General features: G+C 35.9%; 1 protein-coding gene across 2 annotated transcripts; it reads left to right on the top strand.

The window, feature by feature from the left end:
* Positions 1–655: 655 nt before the first annotated feature.
* LOC134245597 (sphingomyelin phosphodiesterase 4-like) lies at positions 656–13,495 on the top strand. Of its 2 annotated transcripts, XM_062727868.1 has the most exons (18): positions 656–728; positions 2,139–2,225; positions 2,587–2,796; positions 3,843–3,939; positions 4,054–4,273; positions 4,389–4,545; positions 5,316–5,387; positions 5,575–5,622; positions 7,292–7,437; positions 7,911–8,001; positions 8,457–8,569; positions 8,835–8,958; positions 9,626–9,665; positions 9,977–10,146; positions 11,020–11,238; positions 11,438–11,590; positions 11,855–11,983; positions 13,137–13,495. In XM_062727868.1, the coding sequence occupies exons 1-18, from the start codon at positions 696–698 to the stop codon at positions 13,461–13,463; spliced, it is 2,436 nt and encodes an 811-aa protein (XP_062583852.1). In that variant the 5' UTR covers positions 656–695; the 3' UTR covers positions 13,464–13,495. The 2 variants fall into 2 exon arrangements, with proteins under 2 accessions (XP_062583852.1, XP_062583853.1); XM_062727869.1 differs by lacking the exon at positions 5,575–5,622.
* The last annotated feature ends 12,107 nt before the right edge of the window (positions 13,496–25,602 follow it).

The raw sequence follows: 25,602 nt of genomic DNA on the forward strand, positions 1-25,602 counted from the left end.
TTTGCCTGTTAAACATGCTAAATAATCTGACTTCTGATTAAAGATGTGATGCATTTCCATTTTAAGACCAACTTGTTCTAACCTTGGCTGGGTCAGGAACTCTGAACCAAGGAACATCAATGTCTTGTCTCAATAAATGAGAAATGACAAATCTTATAATAAAACAAATAATTGTCTTGAAAGTAAGAACAAATAATTTATTAATTTATACTGTATTTATCTTAGTTTACTGCCCTGGTCCCTGGGACCCATACCTTGAGTAAACAAACTTGCAAACAAGTCAAATCATGAAACAGAAGCCCTCCGCTTATCCGACTTAATAAATGATCATTCATAATTGTCATAAAGTAATGAGTATAAGTGAACATAAAGGTTAATCAATCGTTTACCTTGCACGTATTTCTGCACCCGTTCTGCTCATCTTTTTTTCCCCTACAACACAAAACAGACCGAAAAACCTCTGAAATTCCTCATTACACCAAATGTTGTTTTCTATATAGAAGAGTTCCGATTTAAATTTCCAACGTTAAATTATTTAACCCTCTTCAGACATACAAATATTATTCATTTCTTTTTATTTAGAAAAAATGCCATCAAAAGTGACCAAATATTGGAATGTATGTCTGCGTCTCCTTAAATGAGATTTAAAAAGTATGAAACATTCGATGTTCGAGTTAATTTAAAATTATTTAAAAATGGCGGCTTCCATGATTGGAAATCAAATTTTGGTAGATATCCTTTTTAGAAAGAGATTTCTAGTGTTTTAAAAGAGTCTTGCTATTTTGAATTTCGACAGAAAACAAGGAAAATATAGAAATGGTGTTGAGATTGTTTGTTCTCGTTCGAATTTCTAGAAATCATGTAGGAATGTGTGCAAATTATTTTTACAAATACACTTTCATGCAGTCAATATATTGTAGGAGGTGGCTGACCCCTTATTTGTCTTCTGAGAAACTCTCAATTACAGATCAAACAGTCTTTTGATTTAGTATTACATAGTTTGAATCAACAATAAAGCTTTATTAAGTTATTCAATTATCATGTTGTTCAATAGATTTACTATTTGAAATAGCTTGAAAAGAATTTCAATATATTTTTTTTTCAAATATTTTTAACGAAATAGACAGAAAAGTCACAAGTGTGTGACTACTCATATGTGTAAATTGAACCATTTGTAATGTGGAGCAGTCATCCATCCAAAGGTTGAACATGCTTGCTGTTGCTTAAAACTTGCCTGAAATAAGCATCACTCGAAAGTTAGCTGCTAGCGAGGCAGTACAAGTTCCCTGTATACTGTTTGCTTCACTTCCTTCCGCTCAGGGAAGCTTTGACCCAAAGCTTAGCATGAGTTCGCACTGAGTGTTTGACCCTCTTCAGTAACAGCAACCATTGCCGTTCCTGGACACAAAGTCTGTACGTAGACACAAAATCCTACCCTTAAAGCTTCCTGAAGTAGGCCTAGAACCTCTTCAGTCACAACAACCCCTGCCGTCCACAGACACAAACTTTGTAAATGGACATAAATTCCTAGCTCTAAGACTTCCTGAAGCAGGTCACCAAACACCAGAATCATGATGCTGCCATCAGTTTTGTAACATGAAGTCCGTCAACTTCCAAGGGTTAAACATGCTTGCCGTTGCTTAACTTGCTTGAAATGGAAACTCACCAGAAAGCTAGCTCACTAGCGAGGCAGTATAAGTTCTGTATAATATAGTATATACTCTCCACTACACATTCAAGACCTTATGATATCCTGGTATAGATGACAAATCTTGACCATTTATTAATCTTGAAGGAGTCTTTCTAGATGACCATGTTGAGTCACCTGACACAGAATGACCAAATACTTATAATGAGGTCTTTATAAGCTTTGACAATTCCAAATAACCTGAAAGAGAAGATATTTTGTTAAAAATTTCAATTTTAATTTTGTGATGCCCAAAGAGGATTGATTGCTAAAGAATCTTTGACATGTGGATTCAACAAATTTTCTTGTGCAGTGAGTAGATTTGAACTAAAATGTCCTCTGTTCATAATACATTTGGTCCACAGAGCTCAGTATGCAACAGGTATTTATGTCACTTATTAGTATACTTGTATTGATATAGTGTTAATTGTTATTTATATTATTTTTTCAGTCACAAGTTCAGAATTTGAACTCTGTAAAACCATTATACCAGAGATGCTTAGAACTGGAGAAAGTTTTGAAGAATACAAGTACAAAGGTACCTCTTCCATAATTAAATGCTTCCAAGCAAGTGAACAAATATGCTTTAACCATTTAAACCATTTTAATTCATTTCATTCTGAAATTATATCTCACATCCAATATAAACAAAATGCTCTGAAATGGGAATACATGTAGTATCGCCACCCAGTGGAATAAAGGGGAACAAAACTCAGTACTATCTCCCATTATCAAGATTATGAATTACCCAGATTACATGTGAAAAATTTCAACTGTGAACAAGATATTTTCAAAAATTTGCCTCCAGTTTGCCTTCCACTTCTTATCAACTGCTCACACAGTGTTTAATGGTATTTAAATAATATTAACATCTGAACTGATGATATTCTTTTCATTAGGAATTAAAGAATGTGCTGCCTTTTTTACTGGAGAACATATTTGGGTATGGACAAAATCCTGGCTGGGGGTTAGACTTGATCAACAGATCCTCCAATTCCCAGGACTTTGATAACCTCAGAAGACTGCTGGCCCCCGAGGGGACCCTCCTGTCTCTAGTGTACAATCTGATGACTGATTCATTCTACGAATTTCCAATAAACAGTCTACCTGTAAGTAGAGGTGTAACAATACTGTGATACATCGATTGTATTGATTGCAAGGTCTCACGTTATGCATATCATATGGCTATGTATATACATGTATCATGATACAGTAGAAGTTAATTTTCATTGTTTTGTTTGAAAATTCTACATGCAAACTGAGTAATTTTAACGTTACAAAAGGATTGAAAAGATGGTAGCAACAAAAAATACAATGCTAAGAATACAAGTCCACCCCATAAGGGTTCTCAAGATATTCTTTTTATATTTTCTATAACTGTGGAGGCTAGCAGTAGCAAGCAAGAATATGTAAAGATATCAGTAAATTTAATTGTTGACAGCTGTATCATGATATTTGTTGTATTGTTTGGCCATATCATGATATGTTTCGTATTGTTAAGTAGCTTGCAATACTCTGGCTCACCTGTAAGCATTTTATAAAAATATGTTCCTTTTGTTGATTTTCAAACACTAAAATAATAATTCTTTTATGGTTATACAGGTGCATTTAAATAGGTTCAAGAAATATTTAGTATTTTATTTAAAAATATAATAAAATACAAAATATTTTGTATTTTAAATTTTCTATCTGTAATGTAGTTAACCATTCATTTAAGAAATGTTTTTAAGTTTTGTGTGAGTTATTGGTGTGTGAATCATACAGACTTGTCACCTATGCATCTTCATAAAGCGCATTAGTGCTTTAACTTCATGAAAAATATGCCTACGTGCAAGTCTGTGTGATTCACACACCAACAATTCATACTAAAGTTAAAAACATTCCTTGTATTTACATTTTACAAGTTTGAAAGCACCAAAAATACACTCAATATTTGAATTTCTCGCTGCCCTTTATGGTTATACTTTTTCTAACATCGTTGTAGTCTTTATTGTGACGTCATGTTAACACACCTTTCTCCGTTAATACATGTATTTCTACGCGTGAGTATACACAAAAATGGTATTCAAATCAATTTCACAGTTGGCTTAGTAGAAAAACACAGCAAATGTAAATTTTATAATTTGTATTTCAAAATTTACCTTTAATTTTACAGATGCCAACACAGCATTTGATTGAGGATGGTAGTTTGCCAATCTTTTATGCCAACAAACTTCAGTATCTGAATTTTGGCCGACCAGTCATTGTACTTAGTATCCTTGACCTCAGCACAATATTTAAAATGTATTCATTGATTGTGAAATAGATATACCATTTACAAGTTACTTTTTAGATAAATTTAGTATTTGCCTTGACTTCCTTATTAGATGCCTATGAGCTGTATATGTTTCACCTTGCCTACCATCTCGTCAATCTGAGTGTTCAGCGACACAACTGTAACTGGAGTAACATAACTGACTCTCTGTACCCTGTACTGATTGATGATTACCTGAATTATTTCTTGCCATTGAATAAAGACAGTCTCCCTAAGATGCCCACAGTCCAAGCAGTTGTTCGTAGTCCAGTTGTCCACTCTCCAATGGCAGGGTAATTACATGTAGTCATCAACGCCATGGAAATAAGATGGAGAGATATTTAAAAAATGTGAGAATTTGACAAAATGCTTTTTACAAAAAGTTATTAATTATTCGCCCTTTTACAGGAAGTCCTTTAACATGCCCTCCTCTCCGCCTTCCCCACAGCGACCCAGTCTACTGAAGTCGAGCTTTGTGTCAGCCCAGAAGCAGCACGCCCAGACAGCAGCAGTGATAACTCAGGGGGAGACAACTGAGACCTACCGATCAGACACTCTCATACAGGTAGGGGGCGTGACAGTCCAGTAAGGGGCGTGACAGTCCAGTAGGGGTCATAAGAGTCCAGTAGGGGGCGTGACAGTACAGTAGGGGTCATGACAGTCCAGTAAGGGGCGTGTCAGTCTAGTAGGGGTCTTGACAGTCTAGTAGGGGACGTGACAGTCCAGTAGTGGTCATGGCAGTCCATTAGGGGTCATGACAGTCCATTAGGTGTCATGACAGTCCAGTAGGGTTGTGATAGTCCAGTAGATGTCATGACAGTCCAGTAGGGGTCATGACAGCTCAATAGAGGTCATGACAGTCTAGTAGGGGTCATGACAGTCCAGTAGGGGTCATGACAGTCCAGTAGGGGACATGGCACTCCAGTAGGGGGCATGGCAGTCCAGTAGGGGTGGTGACAGTCCAGTAGGGGTGGTGACAGTCCAGTAGGGGTCATGACAGTCCAGTAGGGGTGGTGACAGTCCAGTAGGGGTCATGACAGTCCAGTAGGGGTGGTGACAGTCCACAGTTTGCATCAACAAATCAGGTTTCAGGGCTTTCAGGAAGATTAGAAACAGGCAGTACAAAGATAGGGGTATTGCAATTTTAATTAACGTCTTACCGAATTTCTCTCCATCAAAAATTGTGGCTTATGCAATCATGATTTCATCTTGGTAAAAATACTAGACACTGGCAATTTTTGAAAGGCCTGTGTTTAGAACATAGAATACCTGTGCTAACCTGTGGTATAAGTGGATATGTATTCAGACCTAAAAGAAATGTTTTTGTACTTGTAGGTGTTTGCTGAGTTTTGGTTGAACCAGAATCCCATCAGCATCGACCGACAATCATTCTCTCATACAGCCTCGGTAAGCTTTTGACTACAGTTCATTATTTTCTTCCTTTCAGTGCATTTGACAGTTATCACATGAAAATTTCTTAGGATTTTTTAAAGCTAGTACTGTGTGCAAAAACAATCAAATAATTTCTTTTTTAAATTTTGAATTATTAAGTCTGTATTACATGTAATTAAATATAAGTATTTTATCTGACAAGCCACCGTATGACCTGAGATTACAAAGAGGACTGTACCAATACTGGTTTGTGAGTACTTTGGTACACTTCGCTGTAGTCCTGTTATCCTGTAAACCAGCTTGGCTTGTACATTTATACACTTTTAAGTTTTGTTTAAAACAGAATTTTTGAAAGAAAGATATGTGGTTTTAGCTTAGGGAAAACATATGTTGAATTGTTCTAATGGTGTATGATATTGGATGGACAATATTCATGTATACATATCTGTATACAAATGTACCATTTAGATGCTATGCATGCAATAGTTGTTGAGAAAATTTTGCATGTTTTCTATTTTCTTGAAAGGAAGTACAGTAATGCTTTTTATACTAAAAACTGCATTTAAAAATATCAAAACATACAAGCAGCGTTGAACTTCATAGATTACCTTGAGCATGGAAATCCAAATGTTATTGTGTTTGGGTCTGAAATTGGCATGCATACATTGTTACAAGAGTTTATAGCTTTCATCGTATAAATCACCTGAAAAAGAGAGTAAGCGTTACTACTACATTACATAACATGAATGAAAGTGTTTTTTTTTTTACAGTTCAGTTTTAATAGATGAAGTACATGGCATTGCATACATTTTTTTTTAAGAATCTCATTAAGGATACACCAAAGGCTTTTTTCAAGATTTTTGTCAATTTTGAGATTTTTGGCTAAAAAAACAATGCTAATCACTGTTTTATAATGCATGAAAAATTCTTGCTGGTTATTGAATGGTTTTCTAATTATTTAACAATAATCAAACATAAACACTAACACATGTGAATGTGCCGTTATTGAAGCTTCTGCTTCTGAAAGGAGCAATAAATCACTGTGACCACTTGGGGAATTCTTCACTAGCCACACAGAGGCTATCAGTAATTAAACTACAGGGACTCTAGATTTAGGGAAGGAGATCTAACAGGTCACTAATGACCATGAAATAGGAGGTGGAGCTTAGCTCTTGCCATTTTGCCGGGAAATCTTTCTGATTCAGAATTGAACCTATTTTACTTCATTAAAAGCACCTAAATAAAGAATAGAACCTCCCATTCTTGTGAATATGCATAGGAATTATGGATAAGTGACAGGTATCCAAAGCTGAATCTCCAAGGTGTCATATATTTCTAGCTTTGGCAGACTCTGTTGTGTAATGGGTTTTTGCCCTCTACTGTAAAGTAAGATCAGACAGTTGGTGGTATTATTTCAAAGGATTCAGTTCCCTTGTTTATTGACCAATTTCTCTGAAAACTGGCCAGAATGCGTCTCAAATGTGTGTTCACAAAACCGTATCTCAGATTTTTGATATCTTGCTCAGTTCTCGAATTATTGGGGGAAATGTAGAATTGGGCTAATAAATTGGTAACATTGAAAGACAAATGGATGTAACTTTTGAATAAGAAGATTTATCAAAAATCTGAGATACGGTTTTAAAGTTCAATCTTTAATCTACATTGAGGCAAAATTTTGACTTTGAGAGGTGGAATACAAAAAAGTTGATTTATAAAATATAAATGCACAAATATTAATAACTTTTAAATAAGATAAAAATGAAAATTTAAATTAAGATCATTAAATAGTAAATTTAACAAGCTTTCAAATGATATATACTTTTAATATGTTATCTTTATTAATGAAAGAATTACAAGCAAATTAAATTTTGCCCTTTGGAAACCTTTGGTGTATCCTTAATGTGTATGATAATTTTCAGGAGAATTTCATGCCCAGCACGAACCATGTACGCCTGGTGAGAATGCTGGTGAAACACGTCCATAACTTTGTCAACACTGCTAAACCTGAGGTGGTCTCCTCGCCCTATCAAAGTCACATCACGTCAACACTAGACGAGTTCAAAAAGTCAGTACAGGCTACAACAATAATTACTGTTTTCTGTTTTTAAAATACGTATTCTTAATTTCTCTTCTGTAGTTAAGTTTGAAAAAAAGTCTATATAAAGACAAAAAAAAAAATCCAATGAATTCAGCAGCATGTAATTCTTGGTTTCTAATCTTTAAATCTTAAGAAAAAAATATCCTTCATTACAGTTACTAAGATAAAAGATACACATTTCCTCTAGACTAATATCCTGTAGAAGTACTTTTTTCCACGTGGTTTTAATTTACGCGGTCACAAATTTTCTGCAAAAATTTGTCCAAGCGTACTTTATATAACTGTAAGGCATTTAGTGACAGTCTAAGAAATCCGCGTAATTTTCTACCCGGGAATTAAACAGAAATTGAGATTCCGCGGAATTATGACCCCGTGGAAAAAAGTACGTCTACAGTATATCTGATACATATAGGTTTTCATTAATCAAGATTTTTACACAGGTCCCTGATACCATACATCATACAGAAGAAGCTCTATACATTCCTACGACATGGCTTTGATAGATGGCCGCTGGACTGTTCCTTCAGACTTGTAAGTTGAAGATTGTTTAAATCAATTAAGGACTCAAAATTATAAATATTTTTCTTCTCATTTGCTATCATGGAAGAGAGTTATTTATTAATATTTCCATTGTTATTTGTTTTCTCTGTGATAACTCTTTAAAAGTTAGTAGAGTTGATTTCTTGATCATTCTACTGGTATGTGTTGTAAATTTCACAATGAAGTAGGTTAGGAGCTAAGGAGGCCTAATATGCATGTAAATCTTGTGCGGCTGTCTTTGTGTTTGACATCAGTGAGAGAGGACTATTGAAATTGACATAGGAGGCGTCGTGTAATTTAAATTGATTTAGTCTGTATTTTTAAAACAGACCTTTTGGAATTGTTAGATTGAAATGTAAATTCTGTGCCTCAAAAATTTTATTTTGGATGGGAAGTGTTCCTATTATTGATGTCTCGACTTTACATTTAAAATTTGTTTCTTGTAGCTTTTGGAGACGTGGTTGACCTACATTCAGCCCTGGCGGTACATTTACAGTAAGTCCCAGACAGGACGGAGGGACAGTGATGTTGGAGACAATAAAACAGTGGAGGAAAAATGGTCAGTATAACAAAACACTCAATCAGTAGAAATCAATAAAACAGTGCAGGAAAAGTGGTCAGTTTATCAAAACACTCTATTGAAATGCCAGGAAAGGAAGAAAATCATTCAGATTTTCCTTAAAGGGAAATATTGAAAATTTTTGAAAAAAAAACATTTTTAAGAATCATAGAAGTACATGTATGCTTACCAGTAAGTGACTGAAGTAATAGTGCAATATTATAGTAATCCTTAAAATACTTATCTACTCTGTACATGATTGTAGGTTTCCCTTTGTGGAGGATAATCTGTTGTTTTATACAGTTCTATATCAGGAGTTTACACAGAGGGTGTTCAGGATGGATCTTACTACACAGTTCAATGCCTGCATGCTCTACAGAGCAAACAAGGTACTTGTATAAATTAAAAAATTCTACATATAAGGCAGGTATTTAAAATGCATTGAAGAAATTTGTTTTTAATATCATTATTTTTCTTGTCATTTGTAGGGCTTAATTCAAAATATCAACTTTTATTACACTTAATCACTCTTCAACTCTTGCAGTGCATTAAAGAGGTAGTCATTTTACTTGGGTAATCAGTTACTTGCATTCAGTTTTATTTGCATTAATCTAAATGTACATGTATGCAGCTAATTTCAAAGTTCAGTGTCATACATTGAAATGATGGAGATATTTTTAATAGTTTTAACCTCATTTTGACCACTTTGTGTTAACCTGTCAGACAGTTTATGAGATAAACATTTACGATATGTTTGAAATTCGTTAATTCCTTGAAGAATGTTCTGATATGTGGAAAATTTGTTCATACTACAGTTTTTGGATTTCTGAAATTTTCTTTTGATATAAAATATTACATGTTTGAATGCACATACAGTGAATCGGATATAGAAGAAATGAAATTTATTTACAGTTTTATCATGTTGATAAAAATTTCCAGATATGTTAACTTTATTTATAACATTAAAATGATTGATCCTTTATGTTCACATCCTATTTTGTAACTTACATTGAAATTTACATGTACATGTATTTACAAGAAATTGTTATTTTACAGGTATATAGTCTGCCAAACTTATCAAACATGGTATTTAGAGGTATAAACTTTTAGATTCAATTTTACATTGGATGTTTTTGATTTCAGACTTTAAGGAAAAGGGAAAAAAATATGAAAATATTGTGTTAAATTTTTATTTTAAAAGGTACATTGAAATATTGTCATAAAGTTTCTTCAAATCTTGCAATTAAAAGTTGAATTGTGTATGGTTCTGTTTAGAAGGAGCTTGTTATTGTAAAAATTTGTAATTATAACACTCTGATAATAGTAGGAACATATAATCTGATGTCTCAGGTGAATTCAAATTTAAAGCAGATACCCTTCATAATGACCCCTTATTTTGATGTTTAGCTGAGAGGGAGATGTGTAGTGCTATAAGGCTGGGTCGTCCTGGGAGTCATGACTTGGGTGGGAGCTACATCTCCCCCGAGACCAGCGTGTCCCTCCACTCCCAGATCACAGAGCTGGAGAAACCCGGCTTCCAGTACTGCAGAATGTACAGCGAAGAAATGATACATATGGTCAGTGGTATATTTTACTTATACAGAAAAAAAATGATGTGGAAAGATACAAAGAATATAGTTTATGATTGGCTATCTAAGCTCTGTGTTATCTTAAAAATATATCAAATCTTTCTTTTAGGAAACATTATGTTAAAATACATGTAAATCTGGATTTGTTGAAAGGTTGTTTTTGTTTTAAATAGTTCTAAGGGATCTAATAAATCTGTGTGTCTTCCTTCAGCCTTTCTCCAACCACAAATCTATATAACAAAGTGAAGTCTCAAATTGGCTATAAGAGACAAATGCTAGGATATCATATCACATGAATTATCATATGAATTAACTTGTCCTTTGACTTTGTGCCTCCAAAGTCTCTATATGTTTTCTTTTAAATGTTCTGTACCATTATTATACAAATATGAATTAGGGAATAACTATCTTCTAATTTGGTATTTGGGACCGTTAATGCTGAGTTTTACCGGCAACGCGTAAGCGGAGCCGGTAAAATGGATGTTTGCGCTGTTAAATAAGCATTAACAGTCGCAAATACCAAAGTAGAAGGTTAGTTATTCCCATTCTAATGCAATCCAGGCATTTTGTTTGTTGTTTACGTCTTATTTTGTTGATTTTCGTGACATAACATAGGTCATGGAGCATTGTGTTTTTGTGTCGCTCTGTTATGACGTCGCAATGAAAAGCTTTCACGCTCGTTAATGCTCGTTTAACTGCTTCAAACATCAATGTATTAGCCAATCAAAATGGGTTTTACAAAACTATTGCATTAGAATTCTTTACATGCTGATGAAAGGTTGTTCAATATAAAACTGTGTTGATCATTAGATGGACTGAAAGGTAAATTGAGAGAAGTTGACATTATAAAATTCCTTTCAGATGAAAGCTATTCTAGGACACATAGAAGTTGCCAAACAAACCCTTATAGCTTATGAAGAGTCTGTCAAGAAAACCAGAAAATCGGGACTGGCAGCCATATTGGATGTTTCATCTTGGTTTCAGGATGACCAGAGCATGGGGGATATGTCCTCGTCAGAGGTTAAAAAAGTGCAGTCGTACCTGGACACAGCAGCCTCTAACATCTGCTATATATTTGAGGTAGGGAGGATTTTTTACTCATGGATTATTGCTTACAAAGAATGATAAAAAATTGGATACTGTTAGTTTTACTCTTCATATATATTATATACTGCACTAAATAATTTCTTTTGAAAATTTCTCATCCTTTTCACCCTAGATGCAGGAGTCCTTACTGACATTTAATTTTGTTTTATTAAAGCATTTTGGTTATTTGTAGATTGAAACTCATCCTTATGCTTCAAAACAAATGTCTTCACCGAATCAATTTGAGCAGTCCTCCTTTTTGGAGAGTTCTTTATTGTCAAATACAATACCAGACTGTGAAGAAACAGAGGAAGGATATACACTGACACCACATGGGAGATACCAGGTCTGATTTACTCCTCATCAAATGATGTAACGTAATATACATTGATGATAATGTGATACTATTTTATTGATCATTAAAACTGAAATGATTTTAGTTATTTTATTGAATATTATAAATGTCCTTCATCTCAAGATTTGAATAAGATATGAGTCTCAAGCAAAACTATTGTGTCTTAAAACTTTTAAAGGAATAAAAACATATGGTATTAAAGAGTATTTTGAATATTTAAGAATTTGCTTAACTTCACAAAACCTTTTTGTTTAGTTGAAGAACAAGATGAGGAAGTTTGATGTTGTATATCAAGGTGACCCAGATTTACAGCCAATCAGAAGTTTTGAAAATGCCACATTAGTTCGTCTGTTTCATCAATTCTGTAACTTCATTAATACTCAGGTAGGTTGTTTCACCTGAGTCACACAGGTGGTTATTTTTATAAGAGTTTCCATCTGTCATTGTGCATTATTAGCAGTGTAGACGCTTATAGGGGTAATACGGAAATATGTGGGGTCCTTGAAAAAATGCATATTGGGCAAGGCGTAAGCTGAGCCTAATATGCATTTTTTCAAGGATCTCATGTATTTCCGAATTACCTCTCTAAGTGTCTATGTAACGAATTTATTGTTTCAAAGATTTTTTTAATAAAATTCATTTTCTCTGAGTTCAGAAGGTCATTCTGAAACAATTGTTTAAATTGTGAGGTCCTTTGATGTTTATATGATGTTGGTTATTAGGCTCATGGATAACTTGAATGAAAACAATATATTGAATATGATCTGGACAGTATGGCATATGGAGGGTCATATTGATTTTATACTGATGTGTGGTGAGTAGGTCATGATGAGGGGACATATTAATAATATAATGTCGGTAGGCAGCATAATATGGTTTAGTACAGTATTCTTCTCAACAAATGAAAATTCAAAATTTTTATCAGAGGCAGGATAATTTTTTTTTGTCATCAAATTCAGTAGACTGTACATGATGTAAACCTTGATTACGTAATTCCAAGCTTCTTTTCTGTCACTACTGATCAGTCTTTGCCACTCATGGTTTATTGTGTGTCTGGCTATAGGGCTATAAGGTATTTTTATGGTCACTAGTTTATGGGAACTGAAAACGGGGGCCAGTATCTCCAAAATTAGCATGCTCTTCAAGATTCTCTTTTTAATGTATGTTCAAATTCTCTTTACCTTTGAAATATCTCAGACATAAATGCAGTGTTGCATTTACAAAATATCTGAATATCTCAAGAATACTTTTCTATGGCATTTTTTGTTTTTGTCCAATCCACAAAATTCTGAAAAATTTGGACAATTGCAGAAAATATCAGAAAAACAGTATTTATACAGAATTCCTGAAAAAAATCCACTTTTTCAATTTCTATTTTTTTGGGGGGAATACATGTATTCATAAAAAATATTAACATCATTCCTTGCACTTTGTTGGGGATGGGGTGTCAAAAGTATCAATCTATTTAGTTATTGAGTATGCAAGGGGTTGTGCAATTTATAATCTAGCATTTTGCTAATTCTGTGGTATTTTACAGTACGGCCAGGATATTCAGAACCTGTGTGACAGGAATGACCTTATAGGACGGATGGCACAAGTGTATTTTGCTCCACCTCTTCCATTGGACAGTAAATTAAACTCTCCGATATCCAGCAGACAGAAACAAGCTTTACAGAGACCCCGACTCAGCCTCCGACTGCTGGCCAGCTACCGGACCCTGGTGTACCTCGGACTTTTCTACCTGATCCTCACTCTGTGGTGGGGGGTTGGCCCAGTGGGATTCTGTTTCTGTGTGATGGGATTAGTGTTATTGTATGGATTTTTCTCGGCCATGATTCACAGGTCCAAAGTTAAAATGAGTTAAAGGGGGAAATATTTATTGTAATGTAACATGAATAAATTACTGTAAACCAACTTTTCTTCGCGTGCAAGAAATTTTGGCGAAGTCCACGACAGCCTCGTCATCGCGAATATTTCTCGCCGCAAACCAGTATTTAAAGTCTCTCTGTCTATATACAACAGACCCAAAAGAAAGGCCTGATCGCAAAAATTAATCGTTGCTAACTAGTTTACCCCTGGTAAATCGTGAAATAAAGTTGTGGCGAATAAAAGTTGGTTTACAGTATTTATTTCTAGTATTGTGATACATGCAAGCTTCGAGGGAAATATACACAAATTGAAATGAACTACATGTATGTGGAAAAAAAATTAACTTTGAATTTCACTGTATTGAATGAAATAAAATTCATTGATAATTTGCTTAAATAGATGTATTTGATTTTGATTTAATTTTTTAAAAGATCATATTTTGCCTGTATTTGCAAAATGAATACAGCCGCACTAAGAATTAGTAATGCATAATTTTTATGCCCCGCCATGAATATGGCCGGGGCATATAGTGTTTGCCATGTCTGTCTTCCGTCCTTCCATCCTTCTGTCCTTCCCTCACACTTTGCGTTTAGCTCTGTTCAAAGCTAAGTTTCAAAGAAACTATCCAAAATATTTTCATCAAACTTCATATGCTGATAAATATTGATGAGAGCTATGCAACTGCATCAACATTTTTTGACCTTGACTTTTCCTTTGACCTTGACCTCACTTTTCTTAAATTAAGGTTTAGCTCAGTTTTAAACATACCATTCAAGATGGTGTTATTAAACTTCACATGTTGATACAAACTTGCATGGATGATGCATCTAGGGATGGAAACTACCAGACTTGCTTTGGATGCTGGATCTGACTTACATTTTCCAGATGAGTGACAAGGTTAAAGTTTTTGGAGCAGGTCCATTTTCAAGGAACTATAAGCCCTATCCAAACTGAACTTGCACGGACGATGCATCTAGGGATGGACACTACCAGACTTGCTTCGGATGCTGGATCTGACCTATATTTTCATTCCCAAGTTACTATAAGTCCTACCTGAACCAAACTTGCACAGATGATGCATCTAGGGATGGACACTACCAGACTTGCTTTGGATGCTGGATCTGACCTATATTTTCATTCCCAAGTAACTATAAGCCCTACCTGAACCAAACTAGCATGGATGATGCATCTAGGGATGGACACTACCAGACTTGCTTTGGATGCTGGATCTGACCTATATTTTCATTTCCAAGTAACTACAAGCCCTACCTGAACCAAACTTGCATGGATGATGCACGTAGGAATGGTAATTACCAGACTTGCTTTGGATGCTGGATCTGACCTATATTTTCATTCCCAAGTAACTATAAGCCCTACCTGAACCAAACTAGCATGGATGATGCATCTAGGGATGGACACTACCAGACTTGCTTCAGATGCTGGATCTGACCTACATTTTGAATCCCTAGTAACTACAAGCCCTACCTGAACCAAACTTGCATGGATGATGCATCTAGGGATGGACACTACCAGATCTGCTTTGGATGCTGGATCTGACCTATATTTTCATTCCCAAGTAACTATAAGCCCTACCTGAACCAAACTTGCATGGATGATGCATCTAGGGATGGACACTACCAGACCTGCTTTGGATGCTGGATCTGACCTATATTTTCATTCCCAAGTAACTATAAGCCCTACCTGAACCAAACTGGCATGGATGATGCATCTAGAGATGGACACTACCAGACTTGCTTAAGATGCTGGAGCTGACCTATATTTTTATTCCCAAGTAACTATAAGCCCTACCTGAACCAAACTTGCATGGATGATGCATCTAGTAATGGACACTACCAGACTTGCTTAAGATGCTGGATCTGACCTATATTTTCCTTCCCAAGTAACTATAAGCCCTACCTATATTTTTATTCCCAAGTAACTATAAGCCCTACCTGAACCAGACGTGCATGGATGATGCATCTAGGGATGGACACTACCAGACTTACTTCGGATGCTGGATCTGACCTATATTTTCATTCCCAAGTGACTATAAGCCCTACCTGAACCAAACGTGCATGGATGATGCATCTAGGAATGGACACTACCAGACCTGCTTCGGATGCTGGATCTGATCTTTATTTTCATTCCCAAATAACTATAAGCTGTACCTGAACCAAACTTGCATGGATGATGCATCTAGGGATAGACACTACCAGACCTGCTTTGGATGCTGGATCTGACCTATATTTTCATTCCCAAGTAACTATAAGCCCTACCTGAACCAAACATGCATGGATGATGCATCTAGGGATGGACACTACCAGACTTGCTTCGGATGCTGGATCTGACCTATATTTTCATTCCCAAGGAACTATAAGCACATATGCTAATACATACTAATGTAAGCAATTCAGCTGCATCACTCACTATTCAAGACATTCTGATGAAATTTTTTATATACACATACAAATTTTCATGTTGCTTTACTAATAAATCCTCGGCAGTGCATTCATGTCCTATGGACATATTTCTAGTTAATTAAACATTTAAAATAGTTTTTTTTTTATTCTTGAGTTTATATGAATGGATTTCTACAATTTGCAATTACCGGGGGTATTTATTTTTGAACGGTTAAGATATTAAGGATGTACATGAATAATGTATTCAAATGTTAAATATTACGGGTTCTTACTTTGAGAATAATGAATGAAAAGGAAGCTATAAAATAATGAAATTAATTTATAATGAAATTTATTAAAGTAGAATGGAAGTATAGTGGGGGCACAATAGAGGACAAAGTTTTGTATACTGTACGAGGACAAACTTTATGGGGATAAAATTTCATTAATTTGTCATTTCATTAATTTGTCAACTAAGTTTCATAGGCATTTAATTTGTTGTTTTGAAAGTAAGCCTTTTCAGTATATGTATAGTCATATAAAGGTTTCATGATGGATTTAATTGATAATTTTAACAACAAAATGAATGAAATTAAATCCACTACAAATATTTGTGCTTTTACAGTATTTATAAAAAAATATCAAGCAAGGCAACTTTAACCTCAGTCTTTGAATGGCTGGTACTACTGTATGGAAGGGAATTACTGCCAAAAGTCTATGTATCTTGCTTTTATTCTTATTCTGACTACTTCTTTATGCTTTGTTATTATTGTAATTATATGTCACTTTATTGTTTTCATATTCGTCTTTATTACAATATTTCACTTTGACTTTTATTCTTCTTCATTTTGCCCTTACTTCTATGTTGCTTTATTCTTGTAAATTCATTTTACTTTCTTTAAAATTGATACAGTTTCTTAAATGATTGTCTCTGTTACGAACGTGAACTCAATCACACAAAGAATGAAGCATATTCAATGAAGACGAATACAATTTGTCAAAATTTAGTGCCGCATTATAACGCTAGGTGGCAGGGTGTTCGCTACGAGTGTTGGTAAAACTAGGTAAACAAACCCGGGCCGGGGTTATTCGAGATTTTTCAATTTTCTGCCTAATACTTTATCAATCGAACTTCTGAAGGCCGAATCCGATCAACTGATCCAATGATGGAAACTCCATATTTATTTTCTTTGGGCACACAGGAATAGCGGCCTCTTTTTTCAGACATAACTTTATATAATTTACTGAATATGTTCATTGAAGGGCCGACCCACTTTTTAGCTCACCTGAGCCAAAGGCTCAAGTGAGCTTTTCTGATCAAAATTTGTCCGTTGTCTGTCGTTGTCGTCGTCGTTGTTGTCGTCGTTGGCGTTGTCGTTGTTGTAAACTTTTCACATTTTCATCTTCTTCTCAAGAACCACTGGGCCAATTTCAACCAAACTTGCTACAAAGTATCCTTGGGTAAAGGGGATTCAAGTTTGTTCAAATGAAGGGCCAAGCCCTTTTCCAAGGGGAGATAATTATGAATTAGAGAAAAATTAATGACATTTTTAAAAAATCTTCTTCTCAAGAACCACTGATCCCGGAAAGATGAAACTCATGTGGAATCATCCTCAGTAGTGTAGATTCAAGTTTGTTCAAATCATGACCCCCGGGGGTAGGGTGGGGCCAAAATGGCCGATAAAATTTTTACATTGGAATATATAGGAAAAATCTTTAAAAATCTTCTCAAGAACCACTGGGCCAGGAAAGTTTAAACTCATATGGAATCATCCTCAGGGTAGTGTAGATTCAAGTTTGTTCAAATCATGACCCCTGGGGGTAGGGTGGGGCCAAAATGGCCGATCAAATTTTACATAGGAATATATAGGAAAAATCTTTAAAAATCTTCTTCTCAAGAATCACTGGGCCAGGAAAGATGAAACTTATGTGGAAACAACCTCAGGTAGTGTTTATTCAATTTTGTTCAAATCATGACCCCCTGGGGGTAGAGTGGGGCCAAATGGCCGATAAAAGTTTTAAATTGGAATATCTATGGAAACCTTTAAAAATCTTCTTTTCAAGTACTCTAAAGCCATGCTTAGTGATATTTATAGGGAATCATCGTCAGGTAGTGTAGATTCAAGTTTGTTCAAATCATGAACCCCTGGAGGGTTAAAATTCAAGACCCCCCCCCCCCCCGCCTCAGTAAACTTTTAGTTCTGATCTGATGTGTGCTTTTTCCTAGCCTATTGCTCAGGTGAGCGATGTGGCCCCTGGGCCTCTTGTTGTAAGGGTAAGGGTCAAATAAGGTTAATGTAGTATAGTAGGGAAAAATTTAAATTTGATACTATAGAAGAAGTTGAATCTAACCCAAAACCCACCCCCGCCCCGAAATCGGATTTCAATGGCGTCGGACAAAGTGAAAGTTGGGGCCGGGGGGGGGGGGGCAAAGTGTAAGAAATATTTTTTAGACCTTCAAAAAAAAACTTGACAAGCCAAAAAAAAGAAAAAAAAGAAATGTCCACTGTCCAAACACAAAAATCCTATTTCGTGGAGGGGGGGGGGGTTGAACTTCAGTGCCAATTTTTTTTTTCAAAACACCACCACTTTCCCCATTTTAAACCTATACTGCATCGTGTCCATGGAAAGGGGGGGGCTAAACCTACCCAGCAATGTTCAATGTCTATACTAAGTCTATCTTTGGAAAGAAAAGTGGGGGCTAATCCCCCCCCTCCCCGGTTCCGACGCCTATGTATTTATTTTCAAGTTTGGACAATTTTTTTTTTTTTTTTTTGCTTGTCAAGTTTTCAGCCAGGTAGCTTGAATTTTCAAAAACGAAGCTACGTCACTATTCTCTCGCCTGAAAAATATAACTCTACTAAAGTTATTTGTTGGATAATTGAATTCCAGTTTAATTGACATAAAAATGTTAGATATTTTGATACTACTAGTAGTTACCCCTTATAAATTGAGTTGTTTTTCAGAACCTTCCACTGAACTGAACTTTATTTCACGACAAATATAGTAACTGCTCATGCGTGTGATTCTAGGGACGGGGCTTTGCAAAGGAGTGAGGAGCGTTATGGGTAGGCGAAGTCGGAACCAGGCTACACCCCAGGCATACTAGAAACTCCCCGGTCTTCTTTTCTGCTATTATATTTTATATTGAAATAGTACTTTTCAATAAAGAAAAGAAATATCTTTAGTACGCACCGTATTTTACATCAGCCAGGAGAGCTAAAAAAAATCTTAAAACTTGAAAATTCTATTTGGTGGTGGTGAAGGGGAGGGGGGGGATTTCGTGAACTTTTTTCAGTACCAAATATTGCTCACTAAGTTCATGACTTTTAAAATATAAATTGACTATTAGTGCTGCAACAAAAAGTGTCAGGGATGGGGGCAACAAGCCTTTCGCTGAACTTAACCAGTAGTAAAAAGTCTTTTACGTTTAGGAAAATGTTTCGTGGCCACCCTCCCCTCTACCGGTGCAGGCGCGTATCCAGAATTTTTTTCTAGGGGGGGGGTCCACCCCTGTAAAAAAAAAAAACCCCAGTCCCAGAAATTTCTTGACAAGCAAAAAAAAAAAAACAAAAAACAAAAAACAAAAAAACCTAAACTCGCCCAAACGTGAAAATCCTATTTCGTTGGGGGTGGGGTAGGGGTGGCGGGTTGTAGTCTATGACTTCTATTGCCTCAAATCCTTCACTTTTCATTCCCATTTCACACATATTCATGTTTACCGGGGGTTCCAAGGTAATTTTTTTCTTGCTTTAGTATATACATTTCTTAACCTTGTAAATTCCAGGCGGGGGGGGGGGGGGGGGTCCTGACCCCCGACCCCCCTCTAGATCAGCGCATGTAGTCTAGGTCACCTACACGTTAGTTGCATCGATGCATGGTTTGAGTGGGGGGTCAAACGACTTGCGTGACCTAGGCTACCGCGCATGCGGTGAAACTTACCCCATAGGAGGTCGTACAGACGGAAGTCAGTACATATATTGAGACTTGGGGGTGTGATTGTACACAGGGATCACTCTGGATTTTAATGTTGATGGGCCAATGGCCCATCACCATTAAAATCCATGGGTCATCCGCCAGGGGTATGGGGGCCGAGTTAGGCTCCCATTGGCGTCCAGGGGGGCGAAGCCCCCCAGGAAAAAATTGATATTTCATGCTATTTTGTGATGAATTTCAAGTAAATTTGATGGGTCTTTGAGGGTTTTTAAATGCCATTTCTGACACAATCAATTTCAGTTTTTTAAAATAATATTATAAATATAAAAGAAAGTTTTTTTCTTTAAATTTCATCTCAGTACTGAAAAATGTCAAATTGGAGAATTGTTTTAGACTTGAGTTCATACAATAGAGTATTAAAAAAATTGATAAACAGAATACCTAAGTTAATTCCTCGCCCCTTTGATTTTATTGATTTAGTTCTCGAAAGTTGTTGAAGAGCTAAACTATAAAGGATGCAAACTTACATGCACATTTCTCTACTGAATAGACGTGGGGCAGTTGCAGATAAATTTGGTTCAAATGGTAGGGACTGGTTTTGTATGCAAAGAACTCGGATCAAAAAACTTAAATGAGAAACTTTTAATTTGTTTGGAAAACATTTTAGTCCCATCTGATCAAATTCCAACCACGGGTGCAAAGTTAGCCACTTGGACTGGAAATGACGAACATCGTTGCCGTTGACATCAGGAGTCAACGTCTTGGACTGTTCTTCTTAATCAGAGACCTCTGCCGAGTCTGGGAATGAAAAAGTTTCCGTCGTTTTATTTGTAAAACAAACGAAAGCTTTCGTTGTTTTGGGTCATTTGGCCCAATACCAATCTTCGCTTTGGAGGCATTTCGGGCAAGTGTCTGGATACGCGATGAGTAACTTGTCCTTTTTTTTTTTACGAAATAAATAATCAAAGTTTTAAGAAATATTAGAACATATTACATAGTGGAGTATTACTTTCAAGTGTTCATTATTTAAATCATTACATATAATTTCAATAAACATAATTGACTCAGTATTCAGTAAAAAAAAAAATTCTAGTAGCGTACGTAATCTAAACGAAGGAAATATTCCAAGTACGATTCCGACATACGCGGCTACAAAGAGTCTGATTGAACGAGTAACAGTATGCTCAGATACGTCATGAATACAATCGGTCAGCTTAAAAACGGTCCTAAAATGCACCAATATAAGAGTTTCGACCACAATTTTGCATCTTATAGCGCCATATCTGTAAGACATGCGCCAGACTGACCCCTTTCTAATTTTTTAGTGCGCCATTTACAAATATTGAGCGCCAATGGCGCAAAGGCGCAGCCCAAAGTGATCCCTGTTGTACATTGTATAACGTCCCTTTATCTCTAATTGGAGAATTTTTAACTCACATGGAGAAGCCACCTCTTGCCGGAGGAGAGCTGCAAATTTGTCCTATACCCAGCACTTATAGCCATTGAGCAGTGAGGGATCTTTTTTCGGGCCAGCACCTACTCACTGTCGTGATCCCGTGCCGGATTGGACAAAACAAGATGGCGGCGGGAACAAATCGAAAAAGGTAGGTACCTGAGATTTCGGTAAATATCCCCCATTAACCGTCAGATATGCTTGATTCGAAGATACTGTCGAATTCCTAGTAAAATGCTTATTAGTGTGTTTAATTTCTACTTTTCCTATCGTCTCTTAAACTTGAACATTTAACGACTGAAGACTGCAGAATTTCTCCGATTGAGTTTGAAGCGGCATGGAGTTGTTTTTTTCTTCGATTTTGACAGTTTTATGCATCCAGCAGCAGGAGAGTGGCTAACAAATGATACTTTGGAGTAATTCTGACCCGTTGTTATATGTTTATTTGTTATAACCCATTTCATTACAAAAATATTTCGATTTAAAAATGTTGACACGTGCTGGATTGGAATCGGTTAATTTTAATGGAAATTGTGCCGGATTAGACTGCATTTTTGGTGCCGGATTGGATGATGTTCATGATAGTCATTTATGTAATAACTTTTTTCTCTTTTATTTTTTAAGCTATGGATGCATAGTTCAATGAAATACCAGGAGGAATTTAATAAAGCTTATCTAAGCATCTGCACTCAGGAGTTTTGTAGAGATGACACTTTCCAAGCACATAAGAATTGACCATGGAGCAGCAGAGAGGTATCGATGCATTATCTACGGCAGCTGCTACAGGTGGAAGTACAACCTACGACGGTACATGTACATCAAAAACAGGCATAGAGCAGTTCAGAAAGTCCGAGGAACAGACACTGACCAAAATATTTTTAGGATCTTAGATAGGTATATCTGTGATTATTTCAAATTCAAAACAATTGTACTGATTTCTCTCATTCATATGGTTTCAAAGGTTTTTTTTATATTAATTTTCTTTCACGCATTTTACTTTTTTTTGTTTGTTATCTTTAGACACAAAAAATGTTCATGACTGTTATTTTATTAAATTTCAACAAAAAATGTCCGAAATTTTCTTCGTCTTTTTTGAATATCTCTTCCCCGTAGTAGATAAAGGAATGCCTTTGTCTCCATTGACACTTTTTTCTAGCAAGTTACTATTTTACTAAAATTTATTGTAAACAAATTTACGGTAAGTTCATTTAACTTGCCGTATAACAGAAGAAACATTTTGATTTTGTCTTCTGAAATACATTCAAATCTGAAATTCTAGTATTCTACTCGATCATATTCATGGTTTTGTACAGTACATCCACGAAGCATCGTTTTTGAAGGGGGGGGGGGGGCAGCCAAAGAAATTTCAATTTCAAAGCCAACTTCTTTTAGTAACAATTTTTTTATACTACATTTACCTTATATCATAAAAAGTTGGGGGCCATCTAGCCCTTCAATGAACATTTACTATAGCATAAGTAATGTTGTTTCAGACTTATTAATTTCAACTTAAAATTAATTCATCAAAAATTAAATTAATTGCATTACTTAAAATGTAATATATTACACAATAACAACGAAACATTTGAAGTTAAATTACATCGATATCGGGATCAAGCGTTAAACTGTAATCTGAAATCAAAAATTAAAATAGGCCTAACTTCGAAAATAAAGAACACATACACATTTTATTTAAATGATATGTTTATTATGTTAAACTAATTTAGAAAAACATACAGAAAGCAGTTTATTTGCATTAAAATTTGAATTATAAAATTTTACTAGCGTACCCTAAAGCACTCTTTTGTACTAGCGTACGTAGGTACTCTGTTAAGTAGGATCGAATTTCGCCAATGGCAAACTCTCGGGTCTTTCCTACTAGCAGTCTAAAAATAACCTCGAATGTACATGTACTACATAGACGCCATGACAACCCCCCTTTTCACAAACTTTGAAATAAATGTTGGAAGACCTCTTATCTGTGGAGTATGAAGTTTAACTTTATTGACTGCAATGATATTACCTAAAATATACAAGAGAAGGGACTTCTAAACCCTTCAATCCTATATTCAAATAAACAGGAAATGTATAAATTTTTAACACCCGTTGATGATGATACATTCGAGGCTGTTTTTCTGACCTCTGACGGAAAGGCCCTAATAAGTAACATGATGCAATTTCGATTTTCGCCTCATGTGCATGATGAAATTCTCGTATGCTTAAGGGTTTTGCGTACGATTCCTCTGGCTTACTAACGGTTCCTCCTTTCCTTTTTTCTGGCCCCACGAGCTCTTTGGGGTTTACCAAATCAGTGGTCTCTGTAAAAGAAATATGGGTACAATAAAATTTGACATAAAAAGAAACAGGAAAAAAAAAAAGATTTTTAATCGAGGGGGGGGGGGGGGGTGACCATAACTGATAACAATCTTATTTCGGTAAGATAAGCTATATTATTTAAATTCCTCCTTCTCGTATATTTCATTAAACGATCATTGCATCCATATCTTAAATATTAAAGAGAAAAAAAGTTGTTACATAAAGGACCATAATGAACATCATCCAATCCGGCACCAAAAACGCAGTCTTATCCGGCACAATTTCCATTAGAATTAACCGATTCCAATCCAGCACATGTCAACATTTTTAAACCGAAATATTTTTGTAATAAAATGGGTTATAACAAATAAACATATAACAACGGGTCAGAATTACTCCAAAGTATCATTTGTTAGCCACTCTCCTGCTGCTGGATGCATAAAACTGTCAAAATCGAAGAAAAAAACAACTCCATGCCGCTTCAAACTCAATCGGAGAAATTCTGCAGTCGTCAGTCGTTAAATGTTCAAGTTTAAGAGACGATAGGAAAAGTAGCAATTAAACACTCTAATAAGCATTTTACTAGGAATTCGACAGTATCTTCGGATCAAGCATATCTGACGGTTAACGGGGGATATTTACCGAAATCTCAGGTACCTACCTTTTTCGATTTGTTCCCGCCGCCATCTTGTTTTGTCCAATCCGGCACGGGATCACGACAGTGCTACTGCGATACGGGACCTCGGATAATACGGTCTAGATCTCATCCGAAGGACCGAACTCCACGTCCCATAGTGGGACTATGATTCGAACCCACGACGTATTGATCGACTCCTTACTACTGTGTTTCGTGACTCTAGAGCAGACGCCATAACCACAGTGCCACGCGGGCGACTGCACCCGGGGGGTGGGGTGGGGGGCTGCATCCAAGGGGGGGGGGGGGGGGGAGGAAGTCATTATCCATTTGTACTCGTGAAGATTACCTATGTTTAACTAAATGGTTAAAATGACTTAATTATTAACCACTATCAAAATGATTTCGTTTAAACATTTATTCATATAGGACGGATAACTTTTCTTCAAAAACTGAAAACGTTAGGATATAAACATTGTTTTACGATTTAAAAAAACTATTCGGGTTGGAAGGGGGACGAATTGCTATATACAGCGAGATTTCCCACGGAAGACTAGCTATACTTTGAAACTTCCCCGGGGGAAGTCTCGCTGTATAGTCTTCCGAAGGAAGCATCACTATGTAGTCAGTCTTCCAGGGGAAATATTACCATCTTCCGAGGGAATGGCATTATCGGGTACATACCTGAACTTATAACAAACATCATTTGAAAATTCAAGTTCGATTGATAAAGTATTAAGGCAGAAAATTGAAAAATCTCGAATAACCCCGGCCGGGGTTTGTTTACCTAGTTTTACCAACACTCGTAGCGAACGCCCCTGCCACCTAGCGTTATAATGCGGCACTAAATTTTGACAACTTGTATTCGTCTTCATTGAATATGCTTCATTCTTTGTGTGATTGAATTCACGTTCGTAATGGACTTTTACGAGAAGCACTGACTTCTACAGTTGACGTTTACTTGGACATTTAAACTTGTATCATGTACGGAAGTACAGAATTGATAATGCATAAGAAAACCTTTCTTGTGGTCATGGGTGTGGCGTTAGGGGCACTTACATGTGAAGACCGGGAGCTGAGGGTAGGGTAGATAGAATGTTCTATCGTTAAAATGATATTGTCCTACGGACCCGGTTTAACGATAGAATTCGTTCCGTGTATTCGTAATGTAGCAGAAAGAAACACGGGCGATAACTCGCATAGTGCATTTACTAGGAACAATCTTGAGAGTTCCGAATGTAAACATGGAGGTAATTTGAATCGAGAGAATAACGTTGAGAAAATGAATGGGATTTTCGTATTTATATGGATTGTTTTTTTGGGATAAAAGGCATAAGCAATCTCAAAAAGGTTTGTTATGATTAATTTGCAAGTTATTTTCAGTGCAAATCCGTTT

Source organism: Saccostrea cucullata, unplaced genomic scaffold (assembly GCF_032062105.1).
Source record: "Saccostrea cucullata isolate Sc308-1 unplaced genomic scaffold, CSIRO_AGI_Scuc_v1 ctg2265, whole genome shotgun sequence".
NCBI classification, from domain to species: domain Eukaryota; kingdom Metazoa; phylum Mollusca; class Bivalvia; order Ostreida; family Ostreidae; genus Saccostrea; species Saccostrea cuccullata.